This window comes from Diadema setosum, chromosome 22, assembly GCF_964275005.1.
Source record: "Diadema setosum chromosome 22, eeDiaSeto1, whole genome shotgun sequence".
Taxonomy (NCBI): domain Eukaryota; kingdom Metazoa; phylum Echinodermata; class Echinoidea; order Diadematoida; family Diadematidae; genus Diadema; species Diadema setosum.
The window spans coordinates 18,725,718-18,746,570 of NC_092706.1; the positions used below are offsets into that span (position 1 = coordinate 18,725,718).

General features: G+C 40.9%; 3 protein-coding genes across 3 annotated transcripts in view; all 3 read left to right on the plus strand.

Annotated features, from left to right (window-relative positions):
- Positions 1-20,853, plus strand: part of LOC140245031 (uncharacterized) — a 335,831-nt gene that overhangs the window by 228,111 nt on the left and 86,867 nt on the right. The window lies entirely within an intron of this gene.
- On the plus strand, positions 15,860-19,487 carry LOC140245067 (uncharacterized). The gene is made up of 2 exons (XM_072324663.1): positions 15,860-17,400; positions 19,365-19,487. Exon 1 carries the CDS (start codon positions 16,130-16,132, stop codon positions 17,378-17,380), a length of 1,251 nt encoding a protein of 416 aa, XP_072180764.1. The 5' UTR covers positions 15,860-16,129; the 3' UTR covers positions 17,381-17,400; positions 19,365-19,487.
- LOC140245068 (uncharacterized) lies at positions 19,218-20,340 on the plus strand. The gene has a single exon (XM_072324664.1). The coding sequence runs from the start codon at positions 19,368-19,370 to the stop codon at positions 20,334-20,336; it is 969 nt and encodes a 322-aa protein (XP_072180765.1). The 5' UTR covers positions 19,218-19,367; the 3' UTR covers positions 20,337-20,340.

The following is a 20,853-nucleotide window of genomic DNA, read 5'->3' on the forward strand; positions in this document are numbered from 1 at the left end:
TGGCTGAGATATAAAAAAAAAGTGATAACAATAAAAGGCGACAGGCCACGCCTTTTATTATGATCTCTTTGGTTCACCATGTTTTTGGATATCTCAGCCATTTTAAAACCGATTTTCATCAAAGAAACTTTTGATACCCCATAGAATTGCATGCTCTTTGACATCTCATAGAGTAGTTTCTGAATATCTCGCAAAACGTTCAAAGCTAAATCCTCACCTCAACCAGAACTGTACACACCCTTTAATACGGTAGGATGTTTTGTGATACAACTGACCTACACATATGCATCAAATGTGATAACTCGAACATTTTTAAACTCACTGCTCCCAATGGTAAAAATTACCTTTAAGTCTTGTGCTAATTTTAGAATATAACGTCTATATAGGTGATATTAACCATGGCTACACTTTCTATGGGACAGTGAGCTAGTCACAGCTATGTGTGAAACTGTCAATGATTGTGTAATTCTATGGGTGTATACACATTCAATAGACCATAGCGGAACCAGTGCTCATACAGTAGGGAGTGGATAGCCAAATTGGTACTCAATCAGTGAACCAGTGCGATTGGGCTAGGTTTTCATATCATATTAGCTGGGCAAATAGGGTACTTTAATTTAATTAAGAAGGACATCTATTGTCAAGGCAATTTGTTTTAGTAAATTTTTTTTTCAATGTTAAAGTGAGGGATATGGATTAAAGAGCTTTGCCGTAATTTTGCCTCCTACATCTCAATAGACTAGTGAAAATTAATTGTGAAGGTTTATACTGTTGAGGTATGGTGGTATAAAATGCATAGATGATTGATAGAATTACATGATATAATTTTCTGTGTATAGTTTTCTTTCCACATATGTTACAGAGTAAAGGAATCTAATTGTTTGCTTCTTTTTTTAATTAGTTATGCAACTAACACTTCTAGTATGTATGCTCATATCAAAGACATTTATGAAACTTTTTCCTTTAATAGCTCACAGGTAAAAGATTTTGAAGAATTGTCTTTATCTTTTCTACCTAATGCTTCAATGCTATTTCTTGGCACATCCACCCATTAACTGGCAAAGGACCATTCCTGTTGTTGACACGGATGAGGAGTATGAACACTGTGGTATAGTGGTTAGAGCTCTGGGTTCTTCAGCAGGAGATCCTGGGTTCCAGCCTGGCCTGGTTCTTCCATCCTTTCAGAACTTTATGTAGCCAATATGCCTCTCATGGCCCAAGTGTATGAATGAGTGTGGTATTTTTTGCTTAGTTTTGTAACTCTATCCATTACTGTTCCTTCTCTTTTATCTATTAAATATTTTGTCTTCTGATCACTGTTGTAATAACATTCCTTGCAATCTATCATCATATTTTTCAATTGTCACATGCACCATTGGATAATTTGCATGGAAATTTTGATGATACAGTGGACTCCTGTTGTAACGAAGTCCTCAAGACTGGCAGTTTTCTTTCGGTATATCGAAATTTTGTTTTAACTGAGCAAATAAACAATAGAAATACATAGAGCACATAATGTTGCAGCCTAAATTTGTACTTCTTTGAAACCATAATTTCGTTGTAACCGTGTTCGTTATAACGAGAGTACACTGTACTTTAATATTCAGTTGATGGTGAACACGAAATGAATCTATTTAAACTTAAAAAACAAACAAACAAACAAAAAACAGACAGACAAAGCCATAATTGGTGGGCAAACAGAGCACAAAGAATCTTGAATAACAAAATTCAAAAGATGATGAAGCTCTTGATAGCCAGTGTATCATTCTGAAGAAATTGATAAATCTTTACAAGGGCCACCAAATTTATGTCAAAGACGCGAACTATTTCTTTGCTTTCAGTCATACCCACAAGGACATGAACCTCCTTGATCATTTGTGAAGGCAACATACTTCTCTGTTACATCATGCGTGAGTAATGTACTGTGAAGTAAATGGTGTGAGAATGCGATTCCATATCTTGTGCAATTCCATGAAGTATTCTAGCTTTCTTCTACCTGTGGCCCTCCCCCAACTTTTGCCATGAACTTCAGATAAGGAGATGTCGACTATTCAATCACGAGAAGCTCTTGCGGTATTTCCATGTTAAGATTACGACAGCATATACTTTAAGTTCTTGCGTAGACAACTTGTGCACATTCCATGCAGATTCCACAGATTTGCCTTTGTGGCCGTACAGTTGGGTTGGCCCGCTTATGCAGACAGATGCGATGTTTCAAGTAACTCAGAAGTTGGGACGGAAAGCGACATCATGTTTGCCGACTCTGGCTCTTCTTTCCAGCATTTCACAAAACGTAACCGTAGATGTTTTCTCTCCGAGCACAATTTGCACGCCGGGGACTGAAAACCTGCGCGGATGGCTCAAGTGGTATTTGTCCGGAATGGCTGAAGGTGGAAGGAAACAAAAATTTGCCGTTTGCCAGTGATGTTTGCCATGGCATTGTTAGCGCCAGCACTTCCTGTGCAGTGGGTGTTGCCTTGGCCCACTCTGGCCTATACTCTTATCTCTCCGTTCCCAGTGGGTTGTTTATACACTCCTGTCATAGAAAAAAGTACGCTTTTTTTTTTGGTCACTGTCCCACACAGACTCTAATCTTTCTTCCATCTACAGGCACTCATCAATATTTTTGTATCCTCCCATTCATATTTGCCTTCATAAACAACCATTCCGATTAACAGTTTGATAAATCACCTCTTAGTCGGAGAAATAGCTTACAATGCCGCATGCTGTCTGTTCATCCCAACAAAATTCCCTTGCCCCATCTAATCTTGCATGCATTTATGCCTGAAATGCCCTTCTTTCTGTATTTCACCTTTCTGACGCAGTACTTCTTTATTTTCAGTCAGCTGAGACGACCTCCCCTTTGCTGCGAGGTCTCCTCCGAAACGTCTCGTTGCAGCAGCCGGGCACCTTACGGGGGAGCATAATCACATTAGTCTTTCTTCCAGATACCTTTCAGCGTGCTGCGATGGATCCAGGCACGGGAGTAATGGCACGAAGCCCCCCCTCGCTGTGCGACTCCGCCAGATCACGTTTCTACAAATGTTTGCCCAGAGTGTCGTCTCTGGTGTCGCAGCCTCACAATGCCTGGCATCCTTTGATGAGAGTGATGGGCAAGGAGGTGGCGACACTGCGATTATGTCATCATGTGCCAGTATCACTTGCCATTCTTTACAGGCTGGGTATACAGTCACCAGCTGTCAACCATCTTGACTGGCTCTTAGTGTATCAAACTACTCTCCTCAATGCATCTCTCTCTATAAGCATTGCCTTATATTTTATATATATCTCTCCCCCCCCTTCTCTCTTTCTATCCCTTCTATTCTTCTCTCTATCTTTCTTTCTCTCGATATATATCTCTTTCTATGCCTATCTCTCTGTAGAAAGTAAGCCTGATGTGTGAAACTTGATATGACTGTCATTAAAACTGTCTGAAGTTGCCTTAAGTCTGTGAAAACAGAAACAGAAAAGGCAATTTATGCAGAGTTGCAAGAACCACTATCTTACCTCTGTATCATGAATGCTCTTGAATTATGCTCCATCTTTTTGTGTGAGGTATTCACCGATTAACTGATTTTGCTATATCATACATTTCTAATAGACACCTGCCCGAGTATACTCAGGACTAGTGGGTTGAGTATGTCTTTCATTTTTTCCAATACATCTAATTTTTACAAGCTCATATGCACACATGCACACACATTAAGAGTCTCTCAGTATTAAAGAAAGTATGAGATTGCCTGCGTGCATACCCTATGCTTAGGACTGAAAGACAAGTAAGTTTACTCTCACCTACATGTATACTGCTTCTTTGGCACAGGTGTATGGAAAATGTGAAACTTCATGCTAATGGTTTCGAGGCAGATTACAGATGAAATGCAGAGGGATATTGATGCAGAAAAAGAAACACCAAGATTCAAATCTCGCAGAAAGGGGAAAAACTGGCAATATCTGATGGAACCAACGGGGATCCCGCATATCGCTGGAGTGTTTTTCGATTCATACGCAAAAGTCAACGGTACCGAGCTCGCTCAACGTGAATGCATATGCACCCCGGTGAGGCCAGGTTTCGGTGCGATCGAAACTCTAAGAGGGGCGTGTGGCTAGGGTTGCAAACATGAATGTGAAAGGCAAGGAGCGTTTGTCAAGATTGAAATGCGTTTTCTGTCACAGTCATCTTCTTCCCTTCTTCTCTTTTTTTTTTTTTATATCTCACCATACTCATCTTCCTATCTGCAGTCTTCCACTTTCTCTCTCTCTCTCTCACTCTATCTCTCCCTCACTCTCTTTGTCACGGTCTCTTTCCTTTCGCTTTTCTCATTTTCACCTGTTGACGAGGTCTTCACGTTGGACACTTGTTAGAAAATGGGTCCTTCCCAACTCGCCCCTACTTACAGCTGATTTTGTGTTCCTCCGTAAGCTGATGGATCCTTCTTGTCTCCCCTCAGTCGAGAGGGAGAAAGATCCCTGACATTTCTCTAAAGCATTTCCATCAAAAAAAGACTGTTGGTGTTTTTTGTGTGTTTGTTTGTTTGTTTTTTAGTCTACTGCTCACAGAGTGAACTGCTTTTTTTTATCTTTGCATCTCTCGTTGTCTATCTAATGATGTTCTTCGCCCAAACAACACACCACAAACTATCGCAATCCAGTTGACTGGTATTAAAGGTCCAGTTTACCTTTGGGAGCAGTGATTTCAAAAATGTTCAAGATATCACATTTGATGCATATGTGTAGGTCTGCTGTATCATAAAACATCCTACCATATGAAATATTTGCAATGAAACCTAAAATATAAGGAGATATCAGGGTTTTTCTTCATAAACCGTAACTGTATACGGTTTAGTCTGGAAACATCTTTATTATAACTATTGTTCACATTTTGTGTATTAAACAACACTTAACATCGATTATACGGATTCAAATTTTGACAGTGGTCGTTTCTATCCCTAACTCACATTTCAGAACTATTTCAAAGCACTAATGCTGGGTTTTTGTTTCATCTGCAAATGGTAAATTATGCCTTTAACACCCCAAACGGTCCTAAAAGTATTCACTAGAATCAAGATCATACACCCGTAGTGGATATCAATATGAGTGATATCATTCACATGAGGTGGTTATTAATCGTCATCGCAAAGTAGAACTAAGATATGCACCCGCATACACACACACACACCACATAAAAAGCATACATAAATCATCTTGACTCTCCTTTACTAATTTACTCCCCAGTTGTATTGCACAAATAGATAATTCACCATAATTACTTGACAATCAAAAGATTCATTTATATATCTATAGAATTATCTTCTTGTAGGATGTGAAAAATAGGGTACTAAATCAGTAAGCATAAGAGCATGCAAAATTCTTTAGTGTATTTTGTCCATATGGACCATATGCAGGAACCAGTAATGTATCTATAGTAGTTGAAATGAAAACATGTTTAATTAATCTTAGCTGAGCACAGAAGATAAATATGATTTGTACAGCAAAAAAAAAAAAAAAAAAAAAGTCACTCATACTATACCGAATATTACGGCAAGAAGTAAAAGGTGTTGCTTTCATCATCTTGAATTTCTTTTCCTCTTAGAAAAAAAAATTGTTGGAAGTATATCAGGATTTCAACAAAAAGATATGATTGCACACTGCTCATGGTATTGTGCATTGAGTACAGTAAGATGTCTTTTAGGAAGCAACATTGGGGTTTGTGGTTTTTCAGGGAGTTTTGTTTTGCAAGAGAATAGAATGTATTCATCATCTTCTGCTGATGTGCTAGGGCCGTTTGAGAGGCAGCATGATACCACCCTGTCGTATGACAAACAGGCTGGTGCGGAAGATAGATGTAAGAGGAACTCCTCCATCTCAATGAAACAGGCTTGTGTTGTGTAGGTATTTGACAACATATAATGAGATGTTTTGTAGGGATGGCTTGACGCAGTCCTTTTCCCTCCATGTTTGATTGTGCATTTACCATAGCCTAATCCTCTCGGGTGCGTTTATTTTAACGTACGATCCCCCATCCTTGTTATATGATTTCATCTAATGCAGCACGACATTTCTGGATCATGTGACCCTTCTAAACTCCAATTAGAGGCATCAATCTTACTGGCGTGGATTTATTTATTTATCTATTCCATCACTCAAAGGAGCCCAGCGATGATGAACCCAGCCGCAGAGAGGATGTTTTGCTGCGGTTTTTGCAAGAGACGGGAGGAGAGGGTGCAGGGGTGCACCCAGAGAACTCCCTCACCACGTGGCTTGCATTTATCCTTGAAGAGTGCCTCACAAGAGAGAGGAGGAGGAGGAGGGTGGCATTTGAAGGTGAAATCTGTGATGTTTGAAGACGGTTACATCCTCCTCCTAGACGTCCAAACAAGGGGGATTAATTGCGACTTGAACTTGTCCGAATCGGCTTCTGTCGACTCTGATCCTACTTCCGTTACGAGGAATTTCTGAAGAGATATGTGTCATTTAACGATGTGAGACATCAGTCGCTGAACTCCACATTATCAACTAGCATGGCAGTCTGCTTTTGAGGTCAAGTCTTACACAAACCATGAACTTATTCTGTCCGTGAGCTTGATACAAGTGAACATGCAACAGAAATATTTGACATAGAGTACATGCATGACTTCATTATGATTATGACGATTTGTAACATTTGTTGTGACGTATACTTTGTTGAATAATGTTTAAAGCAACAGATCGAAAAGAGGCATTACTAACCACTCTTCTCAAATGCGCATCATAAATGACAAACAATTTTGTCATGAATGAATTATTCAACTTGTGATACAGACGTTTCCAATGTTATTCAAGACATATGGTTTTAGTAAATAATTTGTCCACTATCAAGCAGAGTACTTTCAGATCAAATCCTAAAATCTTATTTACAAAATAAAAAGAGAGTATAGGTATATATTGATATTTCTGTAACTTGATAGTGGGCTAAAGTTTCTGGCAATCCCGATGTTGAGATTTTCATGCATTCCTTTCTTGTGCTTTAAAGCCGTTAGGTTTGTGAGCCTGTCCCACCGCAGCTTTTTTTCTTTTTTCTTTTTTCAAGTGCATGTCCATTAGCACTGAGTTGTTTTTAAAGGTCATGTTCTTCTTCTTCCTGTGGAGGGAAAATGCGGCTTTCACATAAATTTGTGAAACAGTACCCAGAATATCACGTTTCCCCATGCATTGGGCTTGATAAACATTGAAAGTAAGTCAGGAAGAACACACTGATGTGAAAGGTAGGGGAAGCTGCAACACGGTATGCCAGTCTCATTTTGGGGGAAACTTTGTAAGAATCGTTGTCAGACATGGCTGTAGTAAGAAGACATACAGATCGTTGTCACTTTTACACAACGGAAACAAATGTACTGTGTCCCTTGTTATACAACACATACAGTCTAATCTTGGCAAGTTATCATCTGTTGTTTATGTTAACATTTTTTTTTTTTAGATATTATGAAACTTCCGTAGAAAAACAGATTGTGCTACAAAAAAATGTGAATGGCTTGAGGAGAGTCATAGTAACCAGAAGATGTTTTTAAAGTGACAATTCTATTTGCTGACCCTTTTGTGGATCTGATGTCTAATAACCGTTTCATTGTATCATTTTGGACACAGTAGCGTGATGGCCAGCAGGCACCGATATCACTGAGATACTAGATTCAGTGGCAGGTTTGTGAAAAAGAAAAGAAATACATTTCTCAGAGTGATGTTGTAAACAAAGAAAGTTTGATTTCCCCAGGGATATGATAAGAATGCTTGGAAGACATTATATCTGAGCCGTATAGGATGGATGTAAGAGACAGCATAGCAGACAAACAAATTAAAGCGGGACAATCGTATACTATTACTAGGAATGACTAATCTTCCTAAGAGCTGTTTAAGAGGTGTGATTTGGGTTTAGCTGTAAACAAAGGTTTTGAATTCACAGCCAGGGGAAAAGGCATGCATCTCGGTACATGGCAGAGAAAAATGTCCCGCCGCATGAATACCAAGTTTTATGCCACTTTGTGAATGCAGGTACTACAGGAAACAATCATGTGTGGATAACGAGATATGTTCTTCCGTTTGAATATATTATAGATTTGTATTCATGCCTCGGAAGTGAATATCTGTGAACCCCTGGCTTTATTCAGATCTACTGTGAATGCTTGTCGATGTGAGCGTAAGAGAAATAGGGAAGTCACCAAGGCAGTGCCTCCATCGCCAGTAATCAAGATAAGATGTGGAAGGGGTGACCTGCTTTTCTTGAACTTGATCTCACATCCCCAGTATCCCGCAGGAAATCCACACTGTAGAGGGGGATAAATACAGCTCATGGTTCATGTCTCACTATCGTAAATCTACCATCTCCAAGACTATCTCTCTCTGCATGTATATTTACTTATCTGTCTCTCTCAAACACACATACATACTTACACACCCACCCACACACACACACACACACACACACACAGACGATCATACATATGGTGCATGTATGTGCTAAGTCTTCCATTCCAGCCCATGGCCCTCTGTCCACAGTAGATTATTTACCACCTGATAGTTGTCTCAAAGACGGACCGTTTTACCCACGGCAGTGGGCCTCATGTGTTTCCACTAAGTCAACTGTTGCAGTTATACCATCTGACTGTGTAGGATCCAGCTAAACCGGCTCATGTTTCCAGTGCTTGTTTCAAACGTCCAAGGAAATCCAATCCAACGTAAACAGTTTTTTGTGCGTGTGTCAAAAATTAAGGAGATGTTAGATTGAAGTATCTATATATGTATGATGTGATATTAGTATTGTGTGTTCACTGAATGAACAGAAATTTGTTTTTCACTGGTAATGAATAAACAAAATATGCTACTCAAGCAGAATCATACAAACTTACAAATAATATGTACAGTTATACACACATGCATTCATATATAATTACAACTATCGTCATTACTGTTAATCATATTTTAAAACATACTATTTAAACCTATACTTACAATCTAATTACGACTGGTATTTGTTCTGCTCCAACTAAAGAGTTCTTTTTAGCCTCTCTTGACATAATCTACAGCAGAAGTTGAATAAAATAAGCATAGCAAGACTAAAACGGTAAGCACCTAAACATGACCTGGTGCACCAGCTTACAATAGTGCGACACAGTTTATTCAATACCATTGCAACTTCGTGTACTAGTCAAGGTAAGGTGCTCAATTTTAGACATTGTAATGCTTATTTTAGCTGACTTTACTGGAAATCACAACATCATAACTGCAAGCTCTTCCTACATAAAGGGAGTATTCCTCCTATCATTTTTGTTTTTCAAACAGGAAGAAGCTTTATTTGTAACCCACAGATTTATATTTTTCATAAAAATACCTGCTAATAGTGATTTATAGGACAAGGGTGAGAAAAAAAAACAGCAGCTGCTTAAATGATGGCAGTCTCTTCTTTTTCCCCACAAGGTTACTTGCGTGATAGTACAAACATTTTATTAATATCCCTTCGCAAAGCATTTAGTTATGTTGGTTTATTACTTGGTTAAAGTATACTGCATTATGTCTGCATTATACTGTATCATAAATGCAATATTATACTGTCATTTACAATTTTGTTTGTGATTAAAAATTGCAGAAATGAAATTAACAAACAAACAAACAAACAAACATATGTATAGAAACATCATGGAATCCATAGGTACTGCACACTAAAGGTGTTCTCGCGTCAGTCCGGTGTTTTGAAATAGCGCGCTACTTTCAGAATATTGAGCTTGGATTTTCAAAACCCGATGATGAAACAGCATGCTATTTGATAATGTGAATTTCAATTAGCGTGCTAATTTGAAAGCTAAGCTCCAGAAAATTTCTCAAACCATACTCAGGAAATTTCCGAAATAGTGGAATGATTTGTGAACCAGCACGCTATTTGATAATGTGAATTCACCTCAAGAAATTAGCGCAGTCCAACCCATCACGCTTAGTGTGTGTGTGACCTGATTGATTGAGGCAACCTGCACAAATTGCAGGTAATTTTTTGAAGGCCCATGCTCTACCGGTGCTGTTTGCTCATGCTCAGCCTTCGAATTAGCTCGAAAAAATGTCGGGCTTATTTTCTTTGGGCTGATATAAATAGGACATAAAATAGCACGCTTATTGAAATAGCAACAAAAAAACCAAAAAAAAAAAAACTTGAGCTTGAATTTTCATCTATTTCCAGTGCTGAAAGCTTGAGTTATGATTGGATCTCCTTCCCACAGATTGCTGGGTTTGTTATGTAATCAGTGTGATGTCATGGAGAAGGGGGGTGGGGGGTGCAATTTGGGTCATGCTTTTTCTTTACAAACTGGTGAGTTCTTCTTTTTCTTGGCCACCTGTGAATCAGAGCACAAAAAAGCATGATTTGAGTCCCGATTTGAATCATGCTTTTTTTTTTTTTGGTGTGTGTGAATGGGCCGTATGACTGTTTCAACCCGGCTGGTTGTTCTTGCAGTTGGAATGTCTTTGATTAGTCCAGCATGCTTACTGAAAGCATCAGTTTGTAGAAGTTATGAGATGGCAGGAGAGAGAGAGTGAGAGAGGGATTATGATACATGATGAATTGACATGCAGACACACATTAGCCTTCTTCCAGCCAGACTTTGCTCTAACTTTCACCGATGCCTTGCTTTCATTAAACTATTTCTGGCATGACATAGCTCACAGTGGTTTCCTATGTTTGCACCCAGACAGACTGCTCTTCTTCGACTGTTTGCTTGATATATTCCCAGGGGCATCGTGGAGGAACAGAAACATGGAAAGAGTTAATGACATAATATCAGCATTACAAGTAGAGCCCCGCCCCTTTTTTATTTTATTTTATTTTTTTCCCATTTCAACCTATCACTACCGTCTGGACGTGAGTAGCTGGCATTCATTTCATCAGACAGGATTGTAGGCTGGGAAATTTGCTTGGAGTTAAACGGGTGTGAAACAGTTCCTGTTGGCCCTATGCCCACCTCTTTTTTTCGAGGGAGGCAGAAGTATGTCGATGATGTCATCGGTGAATGCTACGGGGGTTTATACCCTGCTTCTTCATCACGAGCGATGTTTTATCAGAACTGACAAGAGATGGAGCCTACCCTCCTCCCTTTTATGTGGAGCAGAAATGAAAATTTTGGTTTTGTGATGGAGTCTATTCCATTGGTTTGTAGTGGTTTTAAAATTCTGTTGTTGATTTTTTTTTAAAAATCAGACTGCATTTGATATTGACAATATCAATGGCATAAATAACTAATGAATTGATGAGCAAGAAGATTGCCTTCTAGATAGGGAATAATCCAAGAATATTGCCACTGGGAAAGTCCTAAATGGGAGTGGAATCCTGGATGAATGGGAAAGTCAGACATGCTGCAGTGTGGTTGGATTATCACATGAATGGGTCAGTGATAGAACGACTGAATGGCCGGTGCGACCAGGGGAAATTTACTCTATATGCTGATACACTGTCATCCAAATGACACGAGGCTAGGACTGATTCATAAACATTCACGCATTCACTCACTGTCCAGTGGGTTGCATCATTCATAAACCATATTTGACACAAAAGGCTGAAGTGAATTGAAAATATGTGGCATTGCACTGCAATATGTATAATTGATGAGATGGCTTACATCCTAGGCCTGGGCCTCTCAGATATACTCAGTAATAGGTCTGTGATATTTTTTCTGAGCCATTTGATATGAACAGCAGTCATAATATACAGACATGAACTCTATGTTACCCCTCTCCTGGCCCCTGTGTGCCATACACTTCATCTCGGTACAAATATAGCTTTACATCGAACAGTGGCTAATCAAATATGACATTTCAAGGTCACCATTATGCACAAAAATTTAGGGAGAAACATATGCCTGCCTGCTAGCTTGTTTAGATCATCAGAATTTCCCATGCCAAAATGTTATTCTATCTCCCATGCCAAAGTCTCATTCTATTTCCCATAGATCAGTACTCAGTGTGTACTCCAAAAAGGAGCCAAATGTTCATACAAGGAGGTGTCACCTCCCTGGTTCATGTGAATACGGTGTGCACATATTTCACCGATCATGTATGAAAAGTAGAGGTAGGACATTGCATGTGGCTCCAAAATTTCTCTTCTCTCAAAACACATTCATTATTTTTATTGCACTTCCAGTATTTCCCTCTACATGAATATACTCAAAGGCTCCATTAGATACACAATGTGATGTCAATGTACAGCTTGATCAAGAGAGGCGTACAAGACAGCAAGAGCCAGCTGGTTATTGTGGGTGCAACAAATCTGGATGCATGTTCATCTGCCACTTGTATGTATTTGTTTTCATTTTTATTTGACAGATAATTGTTAGACAACATCGATCATCTTTAATTGAACTCAGGGTAAAAAACCAGAGATCAAATTCAATAAGACAAAAACTCTGGAAAACCACATTGCTAGTACCAATGCTACATGCATAAAAAAAGGGGGGGGGGTGACACCAAAACTGTTTGCTTGCCCATTTGGGCAAGTGTTGTTGGGTTTTGTTTTTTTCTCATTATCCCAAAACACTCGCCTGACTTTGATGTTCACTTGCCCTGGGCAATTGGGCAAGTGCTTATGTAGCACCATTGATGTGGTCAAAAGGACTTGAAGGCTCAGGAGACCAACATAGCACACTGGGAGGAACTAGCCACTAACCGCTAGAGCTGAAGAAGTACCCAGACTATATGACTGAAGATAGGAGGATCAACTGAAGAGTGCAGCAGAAGAGAAGCTGACCCACAGAAAAGAGTGCTGCTACTCGTATAGCCCAGAGACCGTATCAGGGCAATTGCCAACACTCCCCCCCCCCCCCACTAAATAATCATTAGTTATAAGGTTAGAATAAAGATTAGGGTTAGAGTTTGGGTTAGGGTTAGGATAAGGTTTAGGGTTAGGGCTAGGGTCAGGGGAAGGGTCCGGGGTATTTGTCCAGGGGGTACTTGCCCTAGAACCCAGAGACGGTCCACAAGTCTGACTTGTGTGACGACTGCCACTTGCGCATCAGTCTCTTCAGCCACAGACAGGGCTGTTCCATGACAGTCAGCTAAGATTCATATCTATGGTCTTCATGGAGGCCTACTTAGAACCAATTCTGTTACTAGATTCACAAACTTGCAACAGGTGGCCTTTGTTCTGACACTATACTCAAAGTGTTTTCAGTCAAGTTCAAGGTGATTTTTCCTATCCATGGAGCGATGTTTCATGCAGCGAACATCACTCTCAGCTAAACCTTGAAATTTCCACTTCAGTTCCCTCACATTGATCATAATAATAAATTCTATCTTTAGAAGGCCTTGTGTGAAGGGATAGATAACTGACAATAATACTTGAATATTAACATTCCAGCCATCTCCTGAATGTTACTACTTTCTTGTATAGTTTATCCCTCTCTGTATATCATGCTACACCTCGCAACCTTTGTAAAGCTTTAAGTTGATGAGGTTTTATCTCTGTGGCAGTGTCCAGTGGTCCTTTTTCTGCTCCATTTTGTCCAGGTGACAAGAGAACATCTTTTGAACTACTGTAACCTGCCACGCCCCAGAAACCACTTTTCAAAGTCTTTTTAGTCTTATCTTTTTCTCAGAGTCCCTGCGGTGCATGGTAAAACAGGAAAAGTCATAGAATTTTGATGAAGTTTTTCCAGGCCTGGAAAAGTCATGGAATATGCAGAATTATGAATGTATCATGGAACAGTCCTGGAAATTTACAAATTTGTATGTTATTTTATTTATTTATTTTTTTTTTTTGCCTTTACAAATTTTGGTTTGGTTTTGAATTACTTTTTTTTCCTGATTTATTGAATGTTACCATTTTGTTCTGATCGTTTGCTAGCATAAAATATGCAGTGAAATTCAGAGAGCCAATTTCATGATGAAAAGATGTTGACCTTGCACAAACCATTTGGTGTGCCTTCATCTGCCTTCATCCTTTGATATCTGTCGCCATACACACTGCCACTATCAGTTACATGCTCAAAAGTAGCAAAACCCATCAAATAGTTTTGAGCTACCTTTTTGACTTGCTTGTTAATGAAATGTGCCTTATACAAAATAAAAAGCTCTGATGCTTAGCATAGAAATGGCAAACACTAAAATTATCAAAATACTATCAGCACATGAACATAATATTGACATATTATGTAGCATTCTACATGACTGTGGTCCTGGAAACTATTGTCCACTGTCTCGCAGTTTTTAAAAGTCATTGAATGATCATATTTCTGTGAAGTAGATGCATTGGAGTCCACCTCTTATGGGTCACTTCCCACTTGAAGTTTCTTGTCCTATATCGCAGGCACTGGAGATTTTTTTCTAGGCTGATACCCCGTAGGAGTGTTCAGGCAAACATTGTGACAGTACCGTCTCCCCAGTTAGTGCCTGTATTGATTCCACCAGCATCGTTTAACTGTTCAAGGGCCATTGTTAAGGAGTTTTAAAAGATCATGGTTAAGAGTATGAATTATTGAAGGAAGTGTGCGCCTCATGCGCCTCATGAGTTCCTACAGTGTCAAATGATATTAGATGTTCACCTGACGTGCTTACAACTATGCACTGCCTGAGTGAGTGAACGCTAGTTAGTCTCTGCCCCCTCATTCTATCTTGGATTAAACATTAGGGCTCCATTCCTGACATTAATCCTCTCAGGAACGCCATCATAGAATCCTGTTGACATCGGTGATGCAACATTTGCTCCTTCGACAATTGCTCCGGTCTTATGTTCTCTAGGGTTAGGGTTGTGATAGAGTTTTAGGTGTAGGTTGATGCTAGGATTAGGATTAGGATTAGGGTTAAGGTTATGTCTATGAGTAGAAATAATGTTTGGCTTAGCGTGTGAATATTTTATGGGAGCAGTTGTCGCATGAGCAAATATCGTGGAACCGTATAGCAATACATTGTCATTGGACTGAAAAGGTTACTGGTAAGTGAAAAGATCTACTTGAAGACCTTGAAGCTCTGACCAGGGACCACCCATGAGCCAGCACCTTAAAAACATCTCAAATTCAATTTTTTGACAGTGCAGGGTGAAATGGGTTCCGAAGTCCGGTGTCCCGTCTGCGACCTTTCCGTCAAGCTCCCTCAAAGAGATAATGGGAAGGAAGAAGTTGGCGTAAGTTTGTCTTAGGCCACCATTCACTCGCAGACACTTAAACTTACGAAGTGCCGCTCCAGAGACCGGGAATAGATTAGCTCCACATTCGATGGAACTTCTGATGCTATATATGTCCACCCACTGAGTTGTAGCATGCATGGAAACAGGGTTTGTTTGTACTCCTTCTCATCCCACTCATAGCTGGCCATGCGCCCTATGATCTTTACTCTTTTTTCTTTACCATTTAGGTATCGTATTTGATGTGAATTGTAGACTTCCTGAAAGAAATCTGATCTGTCCTTGTTGTAGGGTGAAAGTAAGTGTTGAGGTTCCTCATCTTTCAAATGTACTTTCATGACATCGCAAGGGTTTCTTTGCACAGAAATTCTCTGAGGTGTTTTTATTTGTCTGGGGTCTATGAATATCAAATGACACCACTTGAGATTAATATTATGCTTTTTATAATTAGCATCATCACAGCAAGGTACATGTATCTCTGTGTTTTATTTCATTGGATGCTCACTTGCATATCCTGCATAGTGAACAAAGATTACAACATCCGGAAAAACAGACTTCTGTTATCTCATTTGATACAGATTGTGTTTGTCTCAGGTATCAAAACACTCATACGAATACAAATGCTAAGTTCCTTTTAATAAACGTGAAGCTGCAATCAGGTAGAGATAAACTTTTGTGGGTGAACCACTATTGTAATCTTCAAACACTCCATATATTTTACTTCTGGAGTCTCCGAAAGAGACTACATTGAGAGACCCGCTTTGCGCACGCGCAGTCATATCGCTTTTCTACGCACGAGTATTCGAACGCAGTTCCCTTATCGCAGTCGAAAATTCTGATCTTTTTTCGCATTTCGCGGTACTAACGGTTCTAGAAACCAGCAGTTAGTGGAATTTAGATTCCGCTATCTTCCTATATCGTACAACGATTATTCGGTGCTTAGCAAGGCGGCAAGCACAGCCTTTTCTAGCGGCCTCATTCCACGAAAGTCACGCGGTGGCTACGGTGATGGAGGTACAACAGCCCCAAGAACAGCTGCATCATCCGGCTAAGCCCGGCGCAGTGGCAAACACCAACGTTGTTTGCGAAGAACGTTCCCCTCCGACAGGCAAACAAGTCAAGCCGAAAAAGAAACTAGTTAAGTCGGTCACGGTTTCCGGTACTAACATGGCGGGTAAAGTGCCGCAAGCGAAGCAGGGCCCAAAGACGGCCGAAAAATCCTCGGATGTCGAGGACAGACTATCGAGACTGGAAAGTCTTCTGAGTAAAGTGGTCGACGCGCTGCCCAGTGTAAACTCCACGCCGCCGAAACCGGCATCGCGCCATTTTGTGGCGTACGATGAGGCGCACAGCGCCGGACAGTGTGAAATTCCTATGGAAACTGATTTTCAACAGTGCGGGGAGCCGCACGTGCGTGACACGGGCGAAGCCAACAGAGAAGAAGGCGAATTTGCGTCAGACGCGGCAGACGTGCTAGAAATTCCCGTTCTCGCAGCAAAATTTGCCAAGCCGGGTGATACAGGGCTACCGGTAGACGAGGACTTAGCCAGCTCTACTACTTACCTCATAAGCCACCCTCTAGAAGAAAAAGTGTTGGAAGAGATGGCATCTAAGTATCCAGCCCCGAGCAACTGTGTTTACCTCGCTACACCGAAGGTGAACGGCCCGATCTGGGATAACCTACCGCAACACACACGCAGTAGAGATGCCAAGTTACAGCGTGTGCAGAAGTCGCTGACGAAGGGCCTGAGCGCGCTAATACAGTCCTTCCCATCACCTCGGCTGACCGACACACAGCAGGACGCATTGGCGTTGCTGTGCAATGCCAATTTTGAACTCAATTCGTTGAGGAAAGAACTTATCAAGCCGGACATGGCAGCCACTTACTCTCATCTTTGCAAACCTTCCACTCCCGTCACTAAATTCCTATTCGGGGATGAATTGGGAAAGAGAATGAAAGATCTCAAAGAGGAGCAGAAAGCTGCATCAGGGGTGATGAGAAACCCAATTTCGCGGCCACAGTCTAGTACGTACCACCCGTACAGGGGAGCAGCTTTCTCCAAGCGACAATACAGAAGTGCTGGCTGGACTGCAAGTTCAGCTGCCTCAACACACAGACCAACAGCCGGCGGTAGTAGCAGGCCTTTTTTAGGTCAGCGCCCACAGTGGGGTCACAGCAAGCAGCCACCACCCCGCACAGCGAGCCGCCCCCCACAACAGGCTCCACAGCACAGGCCTCCAATGCAGCGCAAGAAATAACTACCAGCATACCCAAAGAGGTAGGTAGTTTCGATTCACATCATGGTCATACCTGCATTCCCCAATGTATTTGTACGTGTGTGCAATGTATTCCAAAGAAAGCTCCAGTGGCAGTCGGAGGTCGAGTGAGGCTTTTTTACAGGCGATGGTGCCAAATCACAGCTGATCCATTTATTTTGGCAGCAATCAGGGGTTACAAAATTGAATTTGAAGAAGCATGTATGCCCCCTAGGAGGGATAAGCCCTTCATTCAATACAAACCAAACCAGCACAATTCAGCTTGTATTGACAGAGAGATCGCAAGCTTACTGACTAAGAATGTTATCGAAGAATGTGGTCATGAAGAAGGAGAATTTCTCTCAAACATTTTCACACGACCCAAGAAAAATGGGGGTGTTCGACTAATACTTGATTTGACAGATTTGAACAAGTGTGTGAACGTACAACACTTCAAAATGGATAACATTCATACAGCTGCCCTTTTAATCTCCCCAGGAGATTTCCTAGCCTCAGTCGACCTCCGAGATGCTTACTACTCCATTCCAATTGACACTGAACACAGAAAATTCTTGAAATTTCCATGGCAAGGGAAATTTTACAGGTTCAAAGTCCTACCAAATGGGCTCAGCACAGCGCCCAGACTTTTCACCAAGCTCATGAAACCTGTTTTCACTACACTGAGAGAAATGGGGCACATAGTATTAGGCTACCTTGATGATACTCTCATTATCGGAGAGTCAATAGAACAAACAAAGGAGGCTGTACGTGCAACCACAAATCTCCTGTCTGAGCTAGGTTTCGTAGTCCATGAGGAGAAATCTATGCTAGAACCCCAACAAGAGCTCACATTCCTAGGGTTTAAGCTGCACACTGGAGATATGACTATCTCCTTGCCAGAAGAGAAAATGCAGGACATTATCACAGTCTGTTCAGACTTGCTTGACAATACTAGACCCACAATCAGGCAGGTGTCACATGTTATCGGGAAGATAATAGCTACTTTCCCTGGAGTCCAACATGGCCCTCTTTTCTACAGATGCCTAGAACGTGACAAAATTGCCGCCCTTAAAGCTAACAAAGGCCATTTTGACAGACCTATGAAGCTGTCATTAGAAGGGAAAGAAGAGCTCAAATGGTGGATTAATCATGTCTTTGAGGAGTGTGCACCAATTAAGCGTAACAGACCTACACTTGAGCTGCGTACAGACGCTAGTGGGCTTGGTTGGGGAGCCACAAATCTGTCCATTGAAACAGGAGGCAGATGGAACGATCTTGAAATGGAAAGAGCTAGAAAGAATGATATCAATTACCTGGAGACATTGGCAGCCGGGTTCGGACTGAAGTCCTTTTGCTCTTCTTTACATGATGTTCATGTCCTCCTTAGGTCAGACAACACAACAGCAGTTGCTTATTTGAATAACATGGGGGGTATTAAGTCCAAGGACTGTGACAGTGCAGCTAGAGACATCTGGAGGTGGTGCATGGAACGTAATATTTGGGTTACTGCAGCACACCTTCCAGGGAGTGAGAACACTGAGGCAGACAGCAGGTCTAGAAAGTTCAGTGACCGAAATGAATGGATGCTTAACAAGCAAGCCTTTAACAAACTAGTTTCAGTTTTTGGGCTTCCAGACATTGATCTCTTTGCGTCCAGACTAAACAACCAACTTGAGAGATATGTCACTTGGTTGCCAGATCCAAATGCAGAAGCCGTAGATGCATTTACGTTGGATTGGGGAGAACTCAAATTCTATGCCTTTCCCCCATTCTGTCTCATCCCAAGATGTCTTCAAAAAATTAGAACAGATAGAGCTGAAGGCATAATGGTAGTGCCAAATTGGCCCACACAGGCATGGTTTCCTAAGCTGAAAAGGATGTTAAAGGGTGAAGCAGTGCTAATTACAAGGAGTAGGAACCTATTAACGCAACCTGTTACGCATGAACCACATCCCTTGTATGATCGAATTGATCTTCTCTGTTGCAGGTTATGCGGCAGCCCTTCGAAAGGACAGGACTAAAGAAGGAAATTGTGGACATTTTGGCCGCTTCTTGGAGAGCCTCTACCCAGAAGCAATATTGTGTGTACATAAAGAAGTGGAAAGACTTTTGCAAGAGTAAGAAGAAAAGCCATCTTCACTCTAGTGTTCAGTTTGTTTTAGAATTTCTTAGTGAGCTTTTTCATGTCGGAGGTCTTGGATACAATGCACTCAACACAGCAAGAAGTGCGCTCGCATCATTCCTAGTTCTTGAGGATGGTGCCTCTACAGTTGGGAACAACATTTTGATATCAAGATTTATGAAGGGAGTTTTCCATCTCCGAACCCCAAGACCTCGCTATGTAGATACTTGGGATGTAAATATTGTGTTTTGCTATCTCAGAAAGCTGTCACCGGCAAATGCACTGAGCCTACAAGATCTCACCAAAAAGCTATGCATGCTCATGGCTCTCATCTCAACACAGAGAGCACAGTCGTTGCAGCTCCTGAATTTGGACAACATGATACTCAAGGGATCATCAGTTACATTTCATTTCAGCGAGCTACTGAAACAAAATAGGCCTGGAAACGCTGGCTACACACTGAGCATGAGAGCCTACCCTCCAGATCGTCGATTGTGCGTTGTCAACTACATCAAAGCCTACATACGGAGGACTGAGGAAATTCGAGGCCAAGAGCGTCGGCTCTTTATTAGTTTTCGCAGACCCCATGCGAAAGTTACGTCACAAACCATCTCCAGGTGGATCAAAGATGTTATGACAGCGGCAGGAATCGACACTTCAAAATATAAGGCTCACTCAACAAGAGCAGCTGCGACGTCAGCTGCACACAGAGCAGACTTGCCAGTTTCGTTTATCCTTGAGAAGGCAGGCTGGACGAATGAAAAGACTTTCAGAAAGTACTACAGAAAACCTTTGCTGGATGGGAGCAAGTGTCTTTCAACTGCTCTACTAAAATGACCAGGCAAGGTAAACAATTTACCGTTTTGGTAAATGACAATTCATAGTCATTTCTGTTATATTTCTTACAAATATGGCTACTGAGCTTCAAAATCTCAATGTAGTCTCTTTCGGAGACTCCAGAAGTAAAATAGAAAGATTAAATGAGAACTTACCTGTTTGAAATTTGATCTTTATTTTACGAGGGAGTTGTAGGAAGAGAATACATTCCCTCCTCTCCCTCCCAAAGTTTCAAACGTGAAGCTAAGTTCTCCATAATCTTTCAAATATCCAGCAGCCACATTTGATGCTTCGAAAAATGACTGCGCGTGCGCAAAGCGGGTCTCTCAATGTATTCTCTTCCTACAACTCCCTCGTAAAATAAAGATCAAATTTCAAACAGGTAAGTTCTCATTTAATCTTTCTATTTCATCTTCAAACTCTCCATTCATAATTTCATTGTGAAGATTCTTTTAATATTTTCATTTTCTTTCCTACCTATTCTCCAAACCATCTTCATTTATCTAATCACTTTCAT